Below are 22,978 nucleotides of genomic sequence, written 5' to 3'. Positions count from 1 at the left end.
TGTGTGTGTGTGTGTGTGTGTGTGTGTGTGTGTGTGTGTGTGTGTGTGTGTGTGTGTGTGTGTGTGTGTGTGTGTGTGTGTGTGTGTGTGTGTGTGTGTGTGTGTGTGTGTGTGTGTGTGTGTGTGTGTGTGTGTGTGTGTGTGTGTGCGTGCGTACGTGCATGCGTTTTCGAATGTGGTAATGTCAGATGGATGAATGGATATTAGATGCTTCAGGGTAGGATAAAATTCATCTCCGTGAAAAAAATAATGTGTAAAACTCAAAATGTATTAACGTGTGTGTGCGCGTGTATTTGGTAGTGTGTGTATGCATGTATCAACACATGCACAGGTCCAAGGGCTCTATGTTTGCAAGCACACATGTACATATGTGAACATGAACATGCTTCTGAAAACTAAATTGTTCTCTTATTTTCAGTCTCTCACTCAATGGCTGGTCATTTTTGAAGTGTAACTGTGCTATTTTGTACAAAATAAAAGCATTTCATAACAAATGTCCTGGTTAAACATTAAAGTAGACTAGTGTGATCAACACTATAATTTTCATATTTTATTTATTATTTCCAAAATTATTCACAAATAATGTGTTTTTTTTTTTTTCACTCTAAAACTGGGGTGCATAAGCTAAGATCAATGAGGCCTACCTATTAATCGGTTCTAAAAAGAAAAAGAAAACCAGTCCTAATTGAAAGAAAACAAGTTGACAAAAAGATTTAATCCAATATTTGGTTATAATATAGCATAACAAGTAATTTATTTATAAGTTATTTTCTGTAGGCCACAAGTTGTTATAGTCTGCGTGAATAAAGTCAGTAAATTTCAGTCCAATGCAATAATATTAACTATATTTGGGTAAAAGAAAATTATCTTTGGGTAAAAATGACCCGAACACAACATGAGGGTTAACAGAAACAAATTTATTTCTGCGTTGTCATAAATGTTACAGTGAGTGATGAAATGGGGACAGTATATCACTAGATTATTTCATATTCTAATAAAACATAAAGTAATGTAAAAACTGTCAGCTACATCTTATAACCCCCGACACTCTGTCACCAAACACCATAGTAATAATCTCCCTAAAGCTTATATTCAGATAACTACAGATGTACAGATCATTTTCTCACTGAGCAAAAGTCTTTGAGCCTGCTACTCATCTTACAATAACACAACAGAAAACTATACAAATGAAAACTAAAAAAGGACTAAATAAAATTATATTTATTGTAAAATAATGTATAATGCCTACAGTTGTTCAAGAAGATCTCCACTTTCCTGAGTATCTGATTAATCAGAGTTCGATGGGGACGTCTGCTCTCTCTTCTTCTGTTGAGGATTTCTGGATGTGATGTCATAAACCAGCACAGCAACAGCAGCCACACCCACCAGAGCAGAGACAGCCAATCGGATCACAGCTTCAGTGAAACCACAACAGCAGATAAATTCTTGAGAGAAGAAAAGAGCAACATAAAAAATATAAATATGATTAATTTGGTTTGTGAAAATGTATATGCATACCTTTTCCAGTCATGCGATATTCTGATATATGAAATGTGCTGTGATTGGTTAGCTTGGGTTAGAAGCTTGGCCCATCCTGGCCCCACGCCGAATAACTTATTTCAATTTCGATTTTGAGAGAGATCATTGTTTACGGCTGCTTGCCATCAAAAATCTGCTTGTTATTTAGAAACTAGATAGCCTGATTTAAGTCTCTTTTTTTCAGTTTAAGCATTCAAACGATTTTAAATTTTAAAGAGAACTCGCTGCGTAAACTCAAAGCACACACAGAGAGATGCGTCTGAGCGGTTCTTTTTGGCTTCTCATGTTCACACGTAATTTCTTGAGAACAGGGGGGCGGACTGGCCCTAGACTTTTTGGCACAGAGCGGCCCATCACAACCGGTCCACAACAAATCACACCATAAACTTTTACATAGAGGGACAGTTTATTGTCACTAAATTTCGATACCTACCAAAATGCTCTGGTATGGTCTAGAATAGATAATAGACTAGAAGACTACAGTTTTATGGTGCCTTTCTAGTGGATATAGTACTCCACCTGTAATGACATCATGGATAATTGTGCTCCTTTTAAAATTCTAGGTGAAAAATCCAAACCACAGCCATGGCTTAATAATGATACTCGTGGTGGAGGAAAGCAGAGAGGCAGTGGAAGAAAAATAAGTTGCAGGTGTCTTATGACATTTTGAAAGATGCTATGATTAAATATCAGAAATCAGTTAAAGCTGCAAAGGTAAAATATTTATCTGATCTTATTAATAAGAATCTGAATAATCCTAAAGCATTATTTAAGATAATAGACTCAGTTCTAAATCCTGTAATAACCACAGGTCTTGATCACTCAGTCAACATGTGAAAACTTTTTAGTGTTTTTCTTAAACCAAATTGATGTTCTTAGAGCCAGTATTTTATCTTTAGACCTTTTTCTAGGCTATATTACTCCACCCCCATTAGTACATAATTTAACTGAATTTGAATCTATTTCATTATCTGGCTTGGTGGATATAGTCTGCCATATGAAACCCACACAGTGTTCTTTGGACATTGTTCCTCTACGCCTTTAATGGAGGTAATGGAGGTGGTTGGCTTAGATTTACTGTCAATAGTGCACTACAGCTTATCGAGTGGTATTATGCCATCCTGCTTTAAGCATGCGGTGGTACAACCACTTTTAAAAAAGCCCAATTTGGACCCAGCAGTATTAAATAACTATCAACCGATTTCAAAACTGTCTGTCTTATCAAAGATCTTAGAGAAGGTTGTCTATCAACAGCTTTCCATTTACTTAAATGAGAATGGCATCTTTGATAAATTACCAGTCAGGATTTAGGGCTCAACATAGTACAGAGTCAGCCTGTCACGATCACCAGTGAGAGTGCCCGTGTAGTCCACGAGAGGGCACTCCACCTCAGACTATTGCCATATCACCACAGACTACATTACCCATAATACTCTCTGCCTGGACTCATCATCCCTGATTACATCCACCTTTGTCTCATTACCCTGTTCACCTCACCCTATATAAGCCTGGTTATCTCAGTCATTCATGGCGAAGTCTTGTTTTGTGTAACATCGTATTTCTGAGCGTTATCCCTGGTTTCTTGGAATGTTTGCCTCTGTCCCTTGTTCTGTTTGCCTAATTGGACTGCCTACCTATGTATGACCTTTTGCCTTTTCTCTGACTACAATTGTGGATTACCCTTTAAATAAAGTTGCATTTGGATCCGCTACCTGTGTCTCTTACATAGACAGTAAAATAAATGGACACAGCGACCCCATAGACTTCGACGGAGAGAATTGAAGTCAGGATAGAAGCACTCACTTCCTGATGGCTGATGTACTGCGCAGCCTCACACTGAGCTTGACGACGTAGATGTGACGTGAGCAACCTGTCCGACAGTGGCAAGTCTTCTAGTAGTTGTGCAACGTAAAATCTGAATCAACATCTGCAACATCTCTATCTGCGTTTATGCCTCCACGTCCCCCCGATTGCCTCATAGACAGTAAAAGATTGCCTACAAGCTTTTCCTCGGGTCTATACGGTAATTTGCTCAACAACGCGACACAGTCGCGTGGTTATGATGCAATCGTTAGCCTATAGTTTACAAAAACAGCTTCAATGGGGCGATAGTGTAAGATACAAGGTAATGGAGCCTTTTAAACATTGTTGTGTTTGTTTAGAAATAAACAATGGACGAATAGAGTCTTTAAACGCCTCAGATGTAAAGATATTCACTGTCAAAGTGAGGCCAAAATGAATGGGAGTCAATGGGATGCTAACAACAGGTGAGGGCTTGGTAAGCAATGGCCGCACCTATGGGCGGTAAGCTTTGCGGGGGCTGGGCTACCCCCATTTGGGTCTCTTAGAGCAGTTTTTTGACACAGTGTCCAATGATTTACTCTTGGCTGTTGATTCAGGACAGTTTTCAATTTTACTTTTAATTGATCTGACTGCTGCATTTGACACTATAATACATGAAATTCTTCTGGAGCATCTAAGAGAGTGGGCTGGGATTCATGAAAATGTTTCCCCGTATCTCTCTGGGATAATTTTTTTCTGTTGAATCTGGACATTTTTCCTCCTCTTCAGCTCTAATGAAATGTGGCATCCCACAAGGATCTATATTGAGTCTAGTTTTATTTTCTATTTATATGCTTCCTTTGGCCAGTGTTTGTCAGAAACATAATATACATTGTCACCTTCATGCTGACGACACTCCGCTCTATCTCCCTCTGAAGGTGGGGGACAATTTGGCCTCACAATCCCTTTGATTGCTTAAATGATGTGAAGGAGTTGATGGCAACCAATTTTCTCTCTTCTCTTTGGCCCCCCAAGTTCAACTAAACACATAATTAATCATTTAGGCATTTTTAAATCTAAGGTACAGAATCATGCAAGGAGTCTTGGTGTTATTTTTGATGCTAAGAAGATTTGACAAGCATATAAACTCTTCCAATTAAGGTCTATTGCGAAACTGAAACCTTGTTTTGTCATTTAATGATTTGGAAATTGTTATGCATGCTTTTATTACATCCAGACCGGACAACTGTAATTCATTGTATTACGGTGTTGCATGCCTCACTATTACGCCTGCAGCTGGTTCAGAATGCTGCTGCTATAGGCTTCTGACTGGGACCTGGAATTATGCAAGCATTTCACCTGTACTAGCTTCACATCATTGGCTTCTAGTGCATTTTAGAATCCAGTATATGATTTTACTATTTGTATATAAGTGTATACATGGCTTGGCACCCATCTATATTGTTGATCTTCTTCTGCAACATACGCCCTCTAGACCTTTAAGATCTTCACAGAGGTTTCAGTTAACTATTCCCAAGTCTCGTCTAAAATCAAAAGGAGACAGGACTTTCTCTGTTGCAGCTCCTCGATTATGAAACAGCTTACCTCTCCATATTAGATCCTGTACCTCTCTGTATGTTTAAAAAATCTCACTAAACGACCCATTTATTCTCACTTGCATTCGACTGTATTTGTCTTACAGTGATTTTTTTATTTTGTTTTGGTGTTGTCCTATGCTTTTAGGTTGTGTGAATTAGGTAGGTCCTGATATATAAATCACGTTGGCCAACGTGTTGTTTTTAAATGTGCTCAAAAAATATATGATTGATTGATTGATTGATTAATACGTTTAAAAATACTGTTCATCTCTGGCTTTATTGCTCAGTGTTATATCAGGGTTTTGATCTTCTCTCATCTGATAGAGCACATCCTGTATTTTATTGTATTATAATGTCTATTTAATCTTACCTCTTTGACTAGACTAGGAATGTTGCATATTTATTGTTCTAGGACCCTCAAAGCGTATTTAAATTTGTGTATGTTTTGCTACTCTATAATGATGTTAGTTGAGGTCATTTGGAGTGTAGGTAGGGCCCAAACATAAACTCAAGCCCAAGAGCCTCCAGTCTTGCCCTGATTCTATTTATTTGTGCCATTGCTTGAAATTTGTTCTTATTTTAGTACTGACTGTTTATTTGTAATTAGTAAATTACTAATAATACTTTTTTGCAGGGCAAGTAAAAATCTTGACCAGAATGAACCTGAAAGCCCTTTTGCATTGAGGCCTGTAAATATAGAGAGTTCCTGCCACCTGCCTCTTTTGTTATAAAATTAAGTTTGTTATTGGGAAAAAATAATGTTAATAATGTTAAGTTTGGGCCCACCAGGAATTTCACTTGGCCCACCCTACATCTCAAAGCTGGAGCCGGGCCTGTGGCCCAGTGTGTTGTGAATGGCATCACGTGTTGTCACAGAACGGATTTCTGGTAATATGATGTCATAAAGAAACACAATGTCAAATATGCAGTATGTTTATATATACGTTGCATATTTCAGGTCTAAATAAATACATTCTTACCTCTCTTAAAAAACTCTTAAAACTATTCGTTGACACAACAACAGTAGTATTTGTTAAATTATGGTGGGTTTGCTCGTCCACCATGACAGTCAGTGTGAGAGAAATGCTGCAAGGGGAGTGATACAAATGTTGAAACAGTTCCCGTGGTCATGGTGATAATAATAATAATAATAATACATTTTATTTATATCGCGCTTTTCTTAAAACTCAAAGCGCTACAACCTCATACAATCAAGAATAATAACAATAAAATACAATAAAATAGTCACATTTAGTTACAATAAGCAGCTCTAAAAAGGTGTGTCTTTAAAGACTTCTTAAAACCGTCTAATGTTGAAGAGTCTCTAATTTCCGGTGGTAGTGCATTCCAAAGACGTGGTGCTGAGACCGAGAATGCTCGACCACCCTTGGAATTTAGATTATGTCGGGGCTGCTGGAGGATGCATGACCTGGAAGAGCGCAAAGAGCGTGCAGGAGTATGAACGGTGACCAAACTGCAGAGATAAGCAGGGGCCGATCCATGAATGGCTTTATATGTTAAAACCAAGGTTTTGAATTCGATACGGGCTTGTATCGGCAGCCAATGCAAATCAAAGAGTACCGGAGAAATATGTTGACGAGTATTTGTGTGTCAATAACCGGGCAGCTGAATTTTGTATATATTGTAATTTTTTGATGGACTGATTTGGAAGACCTGAATAGAGCGCATTGCAGTAATCAAGCCTTGATGTAATGAAGGCGTGAATAAGCCTTTCTGCATCTGGTCGCGATAGAAATGGTCGTAATCTAGCGATATTTCTAAGATGGTAAAATGCAGTTTTTGAGACATTTTTAATATGAGCGTCGAACATAAGTTCAGTGTCAAAAATAACTTCAAGATTGCACACTTGAAAAGACGGGGTAACAAAGTCATTGACAGTAATCAGTTCTGGAATATTTAGTTTAAGGAGAGATGTTGATGTACCGACGAAGAGAAGTTCTGTCTTAGCCTGGTTGAGCTTAAGAAAATTCTCATGCATCCAGGATTTTATCTCCTCCAAGCAGTTGCTAAGGGCTTTGACCGCAAGGTTTTGGTTTGGGTGCATGCTGATGTAGATCTGCGTGTCGTCAGCATAAAAATGAAATCCTAACCCAAACTTACGAATTATGTTACCCAGAGGCAACATATAGATGCTAAATAAGATGGGACCAAGCACAGACCCTTGTGGGACACCCTGCTGAACTAATGTTGGTAAAGATTTGTTTTCCCCCAAAGACACAAACTGCAATCGATTTGTGAGATAAGATGTAAACCATTCTAATACAGTACCAGAGATTCCTAGCCATACAGACAATCTTTCAAGAAGGACAGCATGAGATATTGTATCAAATGCAGCAGTGATGTCTAACAATACTAAGATTCTACAGGCACCCATATCAGCAGAAATAAGAAGATCATTTGTGACTCGGACGAGAGCAGTCTCAGTACTATGGCCTGATCTAAATCCGGACTGAAATGGTTCTAGGAGATTGTTAATGGACAGGTATTGTTGTAGCTGGCCAGCTACAACTCGTTCCAAGACCTTAGCTAAAAAAAGGTAGATGGGAAATAGGCCTATAGTTAGACAAGTCATCCACATCACAACCAGTCTTTTTAGGGACTGGTGTGATGGCAGCTAACTTAAGGGCCGAAGGAACCTGACCAGTTAATAAAGAGTGATTAATTATACCAGTGATAGAAGGGCAAACTAGTGTTAAACACTTTTTTTAAATCTCGGTAGGTATCGGGTCAAGAGAGCATGTAGATGAATTCATAGACATGCCCAGTTTTAAAATATCATCTGTGGTAACAGTGACAAAATTAGAGAAAGTAGTAGATAAATGCGTAGGACAGATCTCGTTTGATAGACGAGAGGGATCATAAGCCATGGAGCTATAGATATCTTGAACTTTCTCTGTAAAGTATTTATGAAATTTGTTACACATCTCAATAGAGAAACAAATGTTTTGGTTTTGAGGTTTAAGAAGTTTGTTAATTGTTTTAAACATCAACCTTGGGTTACCTGCACCTTCATTAATCGTGTGCGAGTAGTATTCCTCTCTGGATTTAAGGGCAAGATGATATTTCATTTGCTGTTCTTCAAATATTAATTTGTGGACAGTAAGACCAGTTTTTCTATGCAAGCGCTCAATCTTTCTTTGCTGGGTTTTAAGTGCCCGTAACTCATCAGTAAACCAGGGGGATGATAGTGGTCTAGCAAATCTCTGTTGGCTTGCGAGCTGGAACAACCAAACTCTAGTCAGGCCAAGACTTGGAGTTAAGCTTTTCTTTGAGAAAAGAACACTGACCGACACTGAAGTCATTCTTAAGAAAAGAAGATGTGTTCAGAGTTTTGCCGACCGGATACGGCGAAAGTTTAATCTCTCAACTAGCTCTGCTTCACGTTGCTCTGGTTGGTTGTAGTGCTATCCAATTGTGTGCAGAGGGAATTTGAAAGACAACCGTTTATCCCGCCCCTCGGATTGAGCCCTGCCAATGGTGAGTTCCCAGACCCAACCTCTTGATGTGGGTCTGACTTGTCAGGCTAGTAGAATATCGCATGACGGGAAAGACCTCTCAGCCAATCAGATTAGAGAACCCGAACAAACTGTTGTATAAAGAGCGATATTGCTTGGCTACTTGTGTGATTTTGCTATATATGTATCACTAATTTTTTTAAATAAGGGATAAACCATGTTTTAGTTAAGTTTTATTATTTAATAATACATTATTATAAACTGATATATTTGTAGACAAAGGTGTCAGCTAATGAACCATGTAAGGGAACAGGTTTTTCTGAAAATCAAATAATTGACAATATTGATAGATAATATATAGATGATAAACAAGATGGTATAGAGTAGTAATTTAATGAAAACCCAATTGACAAAAATTGACATCAATCTATTTTTTTGATCTGCCTGAAAACGTCCCAGGGTCCGACGGGTTATCCCAAAGCGCATCACATTTATTCACTTAATAACTTAATTTGTGTCAACTTCGTCAGACGCATTCAAAAGCATGCTATTTTAATTTGATCCATCCAACAACAGTGTAAAGTCTTCAATTATGTAGAGCTAAATACATTCTCTATTTTTTATATATATATATGAAGTACCTGAACATGGTTGACAGCGTTGAGGTTTGTTGAGATGTTGAGTCTGGTTGCTGATGGGATTGTTCACAACACAACTGTACGAATCATCCAGACAGTCCAGATGTAAAGAGATGCTGCCGCTGAGATCAGACACGCTGATGCTGGACAATAAACTGTTTCCTTTGTACCAGGAGAGAGTCACATGACTCACATTCACCACTGAACACAGAAACACACATTTGGCCACTGATGATGATGAGGATGATGATGATGATGAATTTTGTGAAGAGACTCTGATGACAGGAACAGGCAGACGAGCTGGAAAACAATGATAGAATAATTATAATTCAGTATAAAGTGCTGTGATATTTGTCAGTTCATTGATATTTAAAATTGAATTAAAGTAGCAGAGACACATGTTCTAAATGTAAATTATTTAAAAAATGTATCATAAGAATGGGTAAATAAATACACAAATGAATCTCTATAATCACAGAATTGTGATGTAAATATTCTACTCACCATAGACAGTAAGATTGAATGTGTTTAGCAGTGTATCTGTGCTGGTGCTGGTGCTGGATACTTGATAAAGCTCAGAGTCTGTGGTTCTGGTGTTTGTGATGGTCAGAGATCCAGTCTGATGATCCAGCTTCAGTCTGCCTCTGAATCTCCCATCAGCACTATCATTATAAAACACGGTTGTATTGTCCTTCCCGTTGATTTTAGCTATGAGAATGTTATTATGTCCAAACCTCCACTCGATCTGATCATTTATCTGTATTTCAGTAAGACCAGAGTTTAGAGTGACGGATTCTCCCTCTGTCACTGACTCTGACTTCACTGCATCAGCACTGAACACACCTGAGGAACAAACAGACATATTCACTCAGAATGTGGAGATTTAACAGATTTGTTTTTGTCACTTTGAAACAAATTTTAAAACGTCACTAATTTCAATGATGTCAATGAATGAGAAAAATGACTAAATAAAATTAACAAAGATATTTGAGTATATTGATAAAACATCAAAATGAATGATGGAAATAATAATAACAGAATAAAATACTTACCATTCAGACTCAAGCTCAAACAGAAGAATATAAACATGTTATATATATTTTTTGGCATTTCGCTGAACGATTTTAAAATACAACAGTTTCTGATTTTGAAAAGGACAGACTTAAACACCAAAGAAAATACACACAAAAAACACAACATAGGCTAAATGTCATAAACGTTGAACGTTTCGTAATAAAGCGACAAAGAGCTGAAGGAGACAGTGCTGCTGGTCTGTTGTAAAGTGGTCTAGGCTATAGTGAAACTCTGCAGGCAGTGTGAATTAACACCCTCTGTAGGGAAATCACTTACTGACGACACAACTGCTTATTGGTCTAAACAATTGCATTCTGTTCTCTTCTAAAACGTCGGAATTTTTCAACTCTGATATCATGTTTTATGTGTATAAATTATGTGTGAATATTTCCAAACAGTCTGACGGGATATATAATGTAGGCTACAAAACTAATATAGGCGTATCTACATTAAACTAAAAATGGATGGAAAAGACATGTCTTTTGGGAGAATTTAAATAATTATTTTGGATGTGCTGTTAATCATGTTAATTTTTAATTAAAAGCAAAATAGTTAAATGTGCGTCCAATGTAGCTATCAACAACAATGCACACATGCTTCGAAGATCCGCCTTTGATCTGATCGCAACCTGCAGCTAGTGATGTTAAAGTGACAACAAAGCTCCGAAGCGTGTTAAAAAAATGAAACGAATTTCAGTGAAGCTTTGTATCGATGCTTGATCCGTTCTATCAAAATCACGTGACCAATGACGTCCGAAGCTTCGTTTCACACACCGTCACACACACCCACGTGACTGCTTCTACTCTGATTCAAAAAGGTTTAAAAATGCGCGACACAGGGCGCGCCCTTGTGGGTTGCATTGGTCGACATTAGAACAAAATAGATGGATGTGAAAACATGCATACACAATATTGATATTTTTATACTATATATATATATATATATATATATATATATATATATATATATATATATATATATATATATATATATATATATATATATATATATATATATATATATATATATTTTTTTTTTTTTTTTAACTATATTAGTTCACAGTGCATTAACTGAAGATGACAACTAATTTCTGATTTTGTTTGTACATTCTGAAATTAACACTAAACAAGCACAATAAATGCTGTAGAAAGTGTCTTGTAAACTGATGTACTAAATGAAGCCTCTTTGTACAGTTAGTTTTTATAAAACATGCCTTATTTTATCAAAGGTTCTATTTCAGTTAGTGTAGGCTCATTTTGAAAATGTAAGCAGTTACTTAAGACTAGTGAAAACTGAGTGCTTAATGCAAATGTATTCTAAAGTCCTATTCACAAAAGGAATGGATGGTTGGACGGATGGATGCCCATCAATGCAAACTTTCCATGAATTCTGTGCCATCTGGCTGTCGCGATGATCCCTCATGGAAGGGTCATAAATGTGCCGGTACTGACGCACCAGCTCGGACAAAGTCGCCTCAAAATCGTACATCTTCGGATGCGGAGGTGCGCGCGGAGTTACAAAAAATGCGCTGCGCACCGCCAGTCGAAATGGGGTCTTGCGGAGCCAACGCGCGAGACCGTCCCCTCCGCGTTGACGTCATTTTTGCCGCGCGCACCCTCGCGCTCTTGCGGCCGCGGCGAGTATAAACAAGGCTTTAAGGTGTTGCGTTGCGTTGAACTGTTTGTTGTATTGCGCGAGTTTATTGTTGCGACGTTCTGAAATGTGGGAACACTTTCATTTGACTTCGCCCAAATTAAGGTTGGTAGGCTTTTGTTCTGTAGCCTAATATGCAGGGAACAACCTAATTGTGGGGTTAGTGGTAACACATGGTTTAAAAATGTCCACACATGCCAGGATGACGAAACTTGGTGTTTTTACTAGTTGCTATATCAACATTATTTAGAGCAGTGTTTCCCAACCACGATCCTGGAGGCACACCAACACTGCACATTTATCATACACGTCTTCTTTATCCAGGGTTGCCAGGTTTTCACAACAAAACTCGCCCAATTGCTACTCAAAACTAGCCCAAAGCAAGCCCAATCGCGTTTCAGGGGGGCTTCTCCGGTAAAAATCGCATTTGGGGGGTAAAATATTTTTTTTTTGTTTTTTTCGCATTCCAGGGGCTAAATATCACATTGGGGTCTCTTCAAGCTGCGGACATGAAAAACACCCCGCGGCAAGAGTGTTGAAGTAGCCCAATTCTGCGGGAAAATCGCGGACTTGGCAACACTGCCTTTATCTGCCACGCCCATTTCAGGTCTTTGATGATCATTTGAATCAGGCGTGTTTGATTAGGGACACATGCAAAATGTGCAGTGTTGGTGTGCCTCCAGGATCGTGGTTGGGAAACATTGATTTGGAGAAAAAATTGTGCCAAAATTAAAAAATCTTTGGAAGATATTAAACATTTATTTAACCATAGCAAAAGTAAATGTCTTGTTATTTTTTCATCTCTGTTTTTTGTGTTTATTTAAAATGAGACTAATCTGTTATTATTTGAATCTTATATTTGTTATTTAACAGTTGAGATCGTTCTTTAATGCTGATCTAGCAGAAGACACAAGCCGGGTTTAAATCCCAGTTGCGCAGGTGGGGCATGTTGTTACACTTCCTTACGAGCCTCTAGAACAGGGGTCTCCAAACTCGTTCCTGGAGGGCCACTGTCCTGCAGAGTTTCGCTCCAGCCCCAATTAAAACACCTGAACCAGCTAATCAGTGTTTTACTTGGGCCTACACTGATTAGCTGGTTCAGGTGTGTGTTTATTTGGGGTTGGAACTAAACTCTACTGGACAGTGGCCCTCCAGGACCGAGTTTGGAGACCCCTGCTATAGAACTATGATACTATATTATATACCATGAGAAAAAAGTGAATAAAGACAATGTTCAGAGTCAATGTTCAGAAGTTATTAATTATGTTTTTAACTGCTGTAGCCCAGAGCCATAGAGAGAGAGAGTTGCGACAACTCCATAGACTCCAATGGAACGGTTTTTTTACAGCAATGGCGGCTCGCGGAGACTCTCAATAGTTCCCGGAAGTAGCAGCCACGCCATAGAGAACAGCAGAACAGACCGTTTGTGATGCACTTTTAAAAGGTAAGACGTTTAAAGGTGAACTATGTAGGATTTTTGCAGTAAAACATCCAGAAACCACTAGGCCAGTGTTATATATTTTGTTCAGTTGAGTACTTAGAATATCCCAAATGTTTTCAACTATTTGTAAATCGTGAGAAATTGCTATTTTAACCAAGGAGCCGGGACGTGTGAGCTATGCGTGTGAGGGAGTCGCCTGTCGATTGCGTCATTTCTGCGTCACCCTCGGTCTCCGGTTTTATTCAGTGAAACACTTTACTCTCACTGCAGTGTGAACAAGTGTCATAGCAGCCGCAGAGCGAACGTCATAACTTCCTTTTCAACACACTCAGATATAGCTAATACGATAAACAGAGCTGCGTTACCTCATTCTCATGACTGGAGAAGAGGAAGTGCCGCCGGCAACCGTGTCATAATAAAAGTCCCGCAGGCGACTATGCCATAATAACAGTCCCGTTCTTCAATCGCTCCTTCGGCCTTGCTCAGCTCCACAACACTCGCTCCTGCTCTGCTTCAGACTACAGTAGGGTTGCCACCTTTGGTGTGGCAAAAAAAGGGACGCCCATTCACGACCCCCCAAAGCGACCCCGACCCCCCCCAAAAAAGAAAAAAACACGTCATGAAATGATTATTTCTACGTTGACAACTTGACAGCTCAATAATAAACCATAAGAAAACATGAGATCAAGTATGTGAACTTGCAACAGAACACATTTTATATTATTTTACATTTGATTATTTTATTTATTTCTAAAGAACTCTTTAGTAGCCTATTTGGTGCACTTTAAAGGGACAGTTCAGCCCAAAATGAAAATTCTGTCATCATTTACTCTCCCTCATGTTGTTCCAGACCTGTATGAGTTTCTTTGTTCTGCTGAACACAAAAGAAGATATTTTGAAGAATGTTTGTAACCAGGCTTCTTTGGGGGCAGCATTGACTTCCACAGTAATCTTCCTGTGTGTTCAAAGAAATGTATACATGTTTGGAACAACTTGAGGGTGAGAAAATGATGACAGAATTTTCATTTTTGGGTGAACTGTCCCTTTAAGCAGTCATTCTGAACCACTAATCACTTTTTTGAATTTCAAAAATGTAATTTTTTTTTATTAATTTACCTAAATTATGACTATATTATCATGTAATTATTTGTCCCATTTTTATCTAAAACATATTTTAAATGTCATAAACTTTATATGACAGGATTATTGGTTATGTATGATTAGCTAAATTATAAATTAATAATTACATTTATTAGGCTATAATCTATTAATTACCCTGTCTAAAAAATAATAATTCTGTCTGCCAACCTCTGATAATGTATGGAATATTATATTAATATATTATCCATTAAAAAAAACTATAGGATACCTTTAGAAGCACAGATGTGTCTGTCACCGCTGTTGCTTTAAATCAGTCAGTGTGAGACACTGAAGCTTCTCTAAAGTGTGCAGTTGGCCTGAGGTTCATCATGAGTTACTGGACAGACCCATTGATACCTTTTTGATATTCAGCTCTATATCTGGAGATCATCTTGTGTTCAAACGGTGGACGCGACGCAAGCTCGACATGTTTTTTTAAAACCGCGCAAGTTTACAGGCACACTCTGGCACAGCGCATGTTCTCGAGACTCCGCCGCTATGGCAACAAAGCCGCTAAAACGCAATCACGCACAAATGAGCTCCTGTACTACTTATTGTGAAATTGATTTGTTTATATTTGCTATCAGTATTCTCCACACTGAAAAATCATTGTGTGTTTATTGAACTATGTGTGGACCTATGTAAAATACGGAACAAATCGCGTCCCGTATTGGTTTGATACGGAACGCGTCATTTTGCTTGTAAATACGGGACGATTCCGTATTTTACGGGACGGGTGGCAACCCTAGACTACAGTAATGTTAATAATCGCATCCATGAACATGATTTCTGCCCGAGTCCTATCCTGACTGTTTCCCACCGGCTGTGAGGTGAAGACCACATGTCCCGAGATTCTGCGCTCAAACGTGGCGTCATCAAACTACGCCTTTGTTTTGAACAGGCGACCTCTAGTGGACGGAAAAGTTACATAGTGTAGCTTTAATCAGTAAGATTTTAAATGATCAGCACATTTTAATCAAAATAACTTGTACATTAAAGCCTGCTTGTGTAGATTATTCATCATTAAAAAAATATATATTTTAAAAACAACATCGCTGTAACTACATACTCATGCTACATACACAAGTCGATGTGTAATAAAATTATTGAAAATCAATGCATTTATTGACTATTAATTACCAAAAAGCGCAGTTCTGTCACTGTGACTATCAATTTGAATTTGAAGCACTTCCTGGAACTATTCGAGGTCTACATGAATCACGTGACTATCAAGCGTTTTGAACTTCCGTTGTCGCAACTCTCTGGCTGCGTTCGAAACCGCATACTTCCCTACTATATAGTATGTAAAAAGCAGTAGGCGAGCGAAGAGTATGCTCGAATCCTTTGTATTCATAAAAGAGTAGGCGAGAACTACCAGGGTTTTGGAGTATTTCTCGCGAGATTCGGACGTGCGTATACTGATGTTGCGTTCGAATATGCCTACTTACCTACTATATAGTAGGCGAAAACAGTACGTGAAAGGAGAAGTATGTTCGAAACCTCAGTAATCATAAAAGAGTAGGCGAGAAGTTCCCGGATGGCTTACTGATTCCGCCCAGATTGTGAAGTACCCATCGTCGGATACTTTTCTATCCCTGCCTTCCCATGAGGCCACAGGAAAGGATACGTCAGGCGGAGAAAAGCCAATCAAATGTGAGTATTACAAACCAAAATCACCGTTCCTTGTGTTAAAATCGCATTTGTTGGACTACTGTAGAGTAACGTTAAACTGTTGAATTGTTAAAAGTGTAAAGACGACAGACAGTATAGTGTAGTTGTGATTGGGCTGTAAAAACATGTTTTATTATGTATGAGCTCCAGTAACACACACACACACACACACACACACGTCTCCAAAGTGGATTTACATAAACGATATACTTAAAGATGCTTACTAAATGTTTATTTAACATCTGACAGGAACATTTTCGATAAGTATTGCAGATGACATCACAGCATGAAATAGACATCTGATCAGAGTGATGTGTGTGTGCTATAATGTAGAGTTCACTGTGGTCAACACTGCTTACTTTACATGAACGTCAGTAATGTTAATAGATCTACATAAAGTAACTAAACATAAGTTATCTTTTTTTATTTGTCCATTAGTACTGTTGATGAATTGAGGAACATTAACACATCAGCAACTACCTCAACATTTAAGGCTATTGAGCACATAAACTTTTATGCTTTTATCAAGGTGTTGTTTAAGATACAGGTAACATGAAAGTTGTCTGATGTTACAGGGGCAGAAGAGCACGTGTGTGTTTATCTGGTGGAGACTGGAGAGAGGGTGATGAAGGAAGCCTGTCATCAAAGGCTTTGAGTATACTACAGAAATGAATAAAACATACATTTAAATCTTAAGTTGTATTTTATTTTAATTTCAAACAGAGTTATTTCAGCACTTTTCTGATTCTTGATGTCTGTGCATTTGCTGCAGAGCTTCTGTGGTTGAGCCTTGCTCAAGGACACACTGGTGGTGGTGACGGCTGCGGAGATCCAAGCAGAAACCTTCTGCTTATCAGTTCAGTGTTTAGCCCACTACACCACAAAAGTCATAAAGCTACAATACAAGTAGCATGTAATTGTAAAAAATATTAAATCAAATATGGCAAGAAATGGGATGCTGACAACATGAATTGTAAAACGTTTTAAGTAGTCATGCTGATGGAGAGCAGGCAGACGGATGTTTGGAGCAGACATCAGCAGTCAGATTGTCCCGCACATGTTCTCCACTCTTGCTTCAAGGTTGTGGGGTTCAGAAGGGACATGATGGACGGCTGGGACAGGCGAAGGTGTTCACGGTGCTCAACTGCTTCATCAAGCTGTGTTGAGATGGCAGCAGATGTGGGGTTCACCGTCTGTAAATGTGTGATGGTTTGTTAGAACAATACGTTTGAATAAAGCTTTGTTTCATGGTGACTTATTCATTTGTGATGTTTACTTTTATTCATTCTTTTACTCATTAATTCATGTTTCCTATTGTTGTCAGTAGATAAAATATTTTATTAACTCATGCATTTATTCATTGCTTGACTGAAAATTGGTATTCACATCGGCTGCATTTGTTCTAGTGTATTTTCATGCATCGCTATGTCATATGACAACAAGTTGCATTTTGCTTGTTTTACTAAAACAATATAATTTTCAGTAAAAAAAAAAGTAATATAATTAAGTATTGGTCAGCATTTGTTATTATTATTATTGTAAGTGTTTTAGTGGGCTAGCAATGCAATTCATTCTGGGGTAATCTTAATTTTGAATAGTAATAACTTACATTTTAAGAGTATAAAATCAACAGTGTTCTCCCAAGGTGAGATCTTCGAGCAGCTGAAAGACGTCCTCGTTGCAGACTCTGAGGGAAACTGCACAGGTCGGGCTGTGGAGTTATTGATGCTTTGAGCTGTTACTGCACCTGTCACTCATAGGCCTATCTTTTATTTTAATTACATGGTTGTATCTTTAACAATCCTAATAATAAAACAAATATCATGGGTTTGCATACATTATATACAAAGAAAAAACAATAACAAGGTTAGATATCTTTGAATAAGGGATTGAGGGATAAAACAGGAGTTAAATTTAAAAAGGAAAATATAAAGGAGATTTAGGCCAATTTTGCTTGTGGATGAAATGCTTTGCATATAAAATAAAGAAATTAACAACATATTTAAGAGATCACGATTGTGGGTTTTGGTAAGGATAAAACTGGGTCAGATTAGTAGGGTTAATATCACAAAATAAATGGGCAGCTGTTTCTTCAACAAGCCCACACAATTAGCAAGTTTAATCAATATTAAGATATTTATAGATCGATGAATTAAACCTGTCACTCGTCTTTCAAGTTGTTGCGCTTGAGATAACGTCGTAGGTCACATGATAACGTCAACATGGCGCATAAAGTGCGGATCGCATTCATACTTAACGAGATCAGGCAATATAGTACCTACTCTTTTAGAGCTCGTTAAGTAAGTACTTTTTGAAAATGAGTACCTACTCAATGAGTATGCGGTTTCGAACGCAGCCTCTCTCTCTATGGCTGCGTTCGAAACCGCATACTTCCCTACTATATAGTATGTAAAAAGCAGTAGGCGAGCGAAGAGTATGCTCGAATCCTTTGTATTCATAAAAGAGTAGGCGAGAACTACCAGGGTTTTGGAGTATTTCTCGCGAGATTCGGACGTGCGTATACTGATGTTGCGTTCGAATATGCCTACTTACCTACTATATAGTAGGCGAAAACAGTACGTGAAAGGAGAAGTATGTTCGAAACCTCAGTAATCATAAAAGAGTAGGCGAGAAGTTCCCGGATGGCTTACTGATTCCGCCCAGATTGTGAAGTACCCATCGTCGGATACTTTTCTATCCCTGCCTTCCCATGAGGCCACAGGAAAGGAGACGTCAGGCGGAGAAAAGCCAATCAAATGTGAGTATTACAAACCAAAATCACCGTTCCTTGTGTTAAAATCGCATTTGTTGGACTACTGTAGAGTAACGTTAAACTGTTGAATTGTTAAAAGTGTAAAGACGACAGACAGTATAGTGTAGTTGTGATTGGGCTGTAAAAACACGTTTTATTATGTATGAGCTCCAGTAACACACACACACGTCTCCAAAGTGGATTTACATAAACGATATACTTAAAGATAAAGATGCTTACTAAATGTTTATTTAACATCTGACAGGAACATTTTCGATAAGTATTGCAGATGACATCACAGCATGAAATAGACATCTGATCAGAGTGATGTGTGTGTGCTATAATGTAGAGTTCACTGTGGTCAACACTGCTTTACATGAACGTCAGTAATGTTAATAGATCTACATAAAGTAACTAAACATAAGTTATCTTTTTTTATTTGTCCATTAGTACTGTTGATGAATTGAGGAACATTAACACATCAGCAACTACCTCAACATTTAAGGCTATTGAGCACATAAACTTTTATGCTTTTATCAAGGTGTTGTTTAAGATACAGGTAACATGAAAGTTGTCTGATGTTACAGGGGCAGAAGACGTGTGTGTGTTTATCTGGTGGAGACTGGAGAGAGGCTGATGAAGGAAGCCTGTTATCAAAGGCTTTGAGTATACTACATAAATGAATAAAACATACATTTAAATCTTAAGTTGTATTTTATTTTAATTTCAAACAGAGTTATTTCAGCACTTTTCTGATTCTTGATGTCTGTGCATTTGCTGCAGAGCTTCTGTGGTTGAGCCTTGCTCAAGGACACACTGGTGGTGGTGACGGCTGCGGAGATCCAAGCAGAAACCTTCTGCTTATCAGTTCAGTGTTTAGCCCACTACACCACAAAAGTCATAAAGCTACAATACAAGTAGCATTTAATTGTAAAAAATATTAAATCAAATATGGCAAGAAATGGGATGCTGACAACATGAATTGTAAAACGTTTTAAGTAGTCATGCTGATGGAGAGCAGGCACACGGATGTTTGGAGTAGACACATCAGCAGTCAGAGATTGTCCTGCACATGTTCTCCACTCTTGCTTCAAGGTTGTGGAGTTCAGAAGGGACATGATGGACGGCTGGACAGGCGAAGGTGTTCACGGTGGTCAACTGCTTCATCAAGCTGTGTTGAGATGGCAGCAGATGTGGGCTTCACCGTCTGTAAATGTGTGATGGTTTGTTAGAACAATACGTTTGAATAAAGCTTTGTTTCATGGTGACTTATTCATTTGTGATGTTTACTTTTATTCATTCTTTTACTCATTAATTCATGTTTCCTATTGTTGTCAGTAAATAAAATATTTTATTAACTCATGCATTTATTCATTGCTTGACTGAAAATTGGTATTCACATCGGCTGCATTTGTTCTAGTGTATTTTCATGCATCGCTATGTCATATGACAACAAGTTGCATTTTGCTTGTTTTACTAAAACAATATAATTTTCAGTAAAAAAAAAGTAATATAATTAAGTATTGGTCAGCATTTGTTATTATTATTATTGTAAGTGTTTTAGTGGGCTAGCAATGCAATTCATTCTGGGGTAATCTTAATTTTGAATAGTAATAACTTACATTTTAAGAGTATAAAATCAACAGTGTTCTCCCAAGGTGAGATCTTCGAGCAGCTGAAAGACGTCCTCGTTGCAGACTCTGAGGGAAACTGCACAGGTCGGGGTGTGGAGTTATTGATGCTTTGAACTGTTACTGCACCTGTCACTCATAGGCCTATCTTTTATTTTATAATTACATGGTTGTATCTTTAACAATCCTAATAATAAAACAAATATCATGGGTTTGCATACATTACATACAAAGAAAAAACAATAACAAGGTTAGATATCTTTGAATAAGGGATTGAGGGATAAAACAGGAGTTAAATTAAAAAAGGAAAATATAAAGGAGATTTAGGCCAATTTTGCTTGTGGATGACATGTTTTGCATATAAAATAAAGAAATTAACAACATATTTAAGAGATCACGATTGTGGGTTTTGGTAAGGATAAAACTGGGTCAGATTAGTAGGGTTAATATCACAAAATAAATGGGCAGCTGTTTCTTCAACAAGCCCACACAATTAGCAAGTTTAATCAATATTAAGATATTTATAGATCGATGAATTAAACCTGTCACTCGTCTTTCAAGTCGTTGCGCTTGAGATAACGTCGTAGGTCACATGATAACGTCAACATGGCGCATAAAGTGCGGATCGCATTCATACTTAACGAGATCAGGCAATGTAGTACCTACTCTTTTACGCCGCATTCACACGGGGCTTCGGCGTCAACGCTTGATGGAGGGCGTGGCTGAAGCTTGGTGCTGACGCGACCGTCAGTGACAACAGCTAATCACATTACTTGCCGCTTGGACCACAACACAACACAAAAAAGCGCCTTTTTTGACAGCTAGTCTGTGAGACTATTTTGTGTATGAAAACTGATCACTTTAATATTTGATTCCTCATTTGGCTGGGGGATAGCGCCTATTTGAGCCACACATGATATGATATGCTGCTGTCATTCAATGATAAACAGAGTACACGGACGGAATACAAGCATGATACATTCCAGATTCTCCAACCGTCTCTGCCGCCTCCTTCCAGGCCTGGTCTCTCCAGTTTGTGTCCCGGTATGTAAATAATGATTGGTAGTAAAGGGTGATTACCCACCGCAATTATTAGCTTTTCCTCCATTTTAGATCGTTCTTTACTCTTCATTCACTCTTCATTCACCGGTGTTTTAAACGAACGCGATTGGCTAGCGTCTGCTCTAGGATATTTGCATAGGGTGATCTGATTGGATGACGCCTGCGCTGGCGCTTGAAAAGTTGAGAAATCTTCAACTTTTGCCGCTTGCAACGCGAGTGAAGCGCCGCGACGGAACCCACAATTCAGTTCGGCAACGCATGACGTCACCCATTCAAAGTAAACGAGAAGCGTTGACGCTGACGCCCCGTGTGAATGCGGCGTTAGAGCTCGTTAAGTAAGTACTTATTGAAAATGAGTACCTACTCAAAGAGTATGCGGTTTCGAACGCAGCCCTTGGCTCTGCTGTAGCCTATACACAAGTTTTTGAGCCGTTTCCGCTCAACATCGTAAACTCCTCCCATCGATGCAATCCACTTCCGTTCTGGCGGGCTGGGTTTGTTTCGCTAGCTAGCTCCGTTGTGCCGACAAAGCACTGATATCGCAGTTAAAAAGAGGATATAACGTTAAACAATTACAACATGAAGAAAAGTGGCTCGGGAACGACGTGTGCGGTAGTAGACGTGCTCCCTCTCAGTCGTGTGTCTTAATTTGGCGTTATTATTGGAAACCATGGTAAACCGTTGCTGCATTGTGGGGTGTAACACTGCATCACATAATCGCCATGGGAAAAAGGTCGAAAATGGATTAACTTTCCACCGCTTTCCTGCTTGGAGACGCAACCACGGAGACCAAGTATCCGAGGTAACAAAGAGTCGCTTGGATCGCGGCTGTAAGACAAACTGTTACCTGGGGATATGGTGTTGGCTGATCGCGGCTTTGACATAAATAAAGGACAGTGTGTGGGACTTATGTGTGCCGAGGTAAAGATCGCTGCTTTCACAAAAGAACGCTGTCAGCTGGATGCAAGAGATGTGGGGAGCACAAGAAAAAATGCCCACCTCCGAATTCACGTGGAAAAGGTGATTGGAACCGTCCGTAACAAGTACACTATTTTGTCAGATAAAGTACCGATTCACATGGTGTTGCCAAGCAAGGACGAAGACATGACATTCCTCTATAAGATTGTGTCTGTATGTTGTGCTCTGACAAACATGAGCCCTAGCGTTGTGCTGAAATAAATGTGCATTAAATACAGCCATAAGTGTCTGTTGCATCCATACCCACAATCTTCACAATAAATATACTTAAATCAGTATAATGTGCAAAAGCAAGAAGTGTCACACAATCGCAATAACCGTATAATGTGCAAAAGCAAGAAGTGTCACACAATCGCAATAACCGTATAATGTGCAAAAGCAAGAAGTGTCACACAATCAGATATTTTTCAGTGTTTATTTGCAAGTAGTGCAACCCGAGAACACAGAACGGTGCAGAATGCTTCAAGGTAAAAGGTTAACGTTACATAGGCTTCATGATCTGCAGCTCCTGAACCCATCCATTTGTGAACTGCAAATTTAATA

The 22,978-nt window shown here is 38.5% G+C and overlaps 2 protein-coding genes across 2 annotated transcripts; one reads left to right on the top strand and one right to left on the bottom strand.

Annotated features, from left to right (window-relative positions):
- Window positions 1-600: 600 nt before the first annotated feature.
- LOC307120381 (SLAM family member 9-like) lies at window positions 601-10,726 on the bottom strand. The gene is made up of 4 exons (XM_079807399.1): window positions 10,086-10,726; window positions 9,538-9,876; window positions 9,037-9,333; window positions 601-1,445 (listed from the first exon to the last, which is right to left on the bottom strand). Exons 1-4 carry the CDS (start codon window positions 10,231-10,233, stop codon window positions 1,288-1,290), a joined length of 942 nt encoding a protein of 313 aa, XP_079663525.1. The 5' UTR covers window positions 10,234-10,726; the 3' UTR covers window positions 601-1,287.
- A 7,681-nt stretch (window positions 10,727-18,407) lies between these two features.
- Window positions 18,408-20,030, top strand: LOC307120403 (uncharacterized protein). The gene is made up of 4 exons (XM_079807429.1): window positions 18,408-18,770; window positions 19,352-19,430; window positions 19,548-19,631; window positions 19,860-20,030. The coding sequence occupies exons 1-4, from the start codon at window positions 18,723-18,725 to the stop codon at window positions 19,994-19,996; spliced, it is 348 nt and encodes a 115-aa protein (XP_079663555.1). The 5' UTR covers window positions 18,408-18,722; the 3' UTR covers window positions 19,997-20,030.
- The last annotated feature ends 2,948 nt before the right edge of the window (window positions 20,031-22,978 follow it).

This window comes from Gobio gobio (genome assembly GCF_949357685.1).
Source record: "Gobio gobio genome assembly, chromosome: 24".
Taxonomy (NCBI): Eukaryota; Metazoa; Chordata; class Actinopteri; order Cypriniformes; family Gobionidae; genus Gobio; species Gobio gobio.
The sequence above is the reverse complement of the archived record's forward strand: the minus strand, read 5'-3'. Positions and strand labels throughout refer to the sequence as shown.

Coding starts and splice junctions, on each gene's coding strand:
- LOC307120403 (XM_079807429.1), top strand. CDS start 18,723: ATGAGGCCACAGGAAAGGAGACGTCAGGCGGAGAAAAGCCAATCAAAT. Junction 18,771..19,351: donor CGGAGAAAAGCCAATCAAAT/GTGAGTATTACA, acceptor CTGATGTTACAG/GGGCAGAAGACGTGTGTGTG. Junction 19,632..19,859: donor CAGAAACCTTCTGCTTATCA/GTTCAGTGTTTA, acceptor TCTTGCTTCAAG/GTTGTGGAGTTCAGAAGGGA.
- LOC307120381 (XM_079807399.1), bottom strand. CDS start 10,233: ATGTTGTGTTTTTTGTGTGTATTTTCTTTGGTGTTTAAGTCTGTCCTT. Junction 9,334..9,537: donor ATTCAATCTTACTGTCTATG/GTGAGTAGAATA, acceptor ATTGTTTTCCAG/CTCGTCTGCCTGTTCCTGTC. Junction 1,446..9,036: donor ACGCTGTCAACCATGTTCAG/GTACTTCATATA, acceptor TCTTCTCTCAAG/AATTTATCTGCTGTTGTGGT.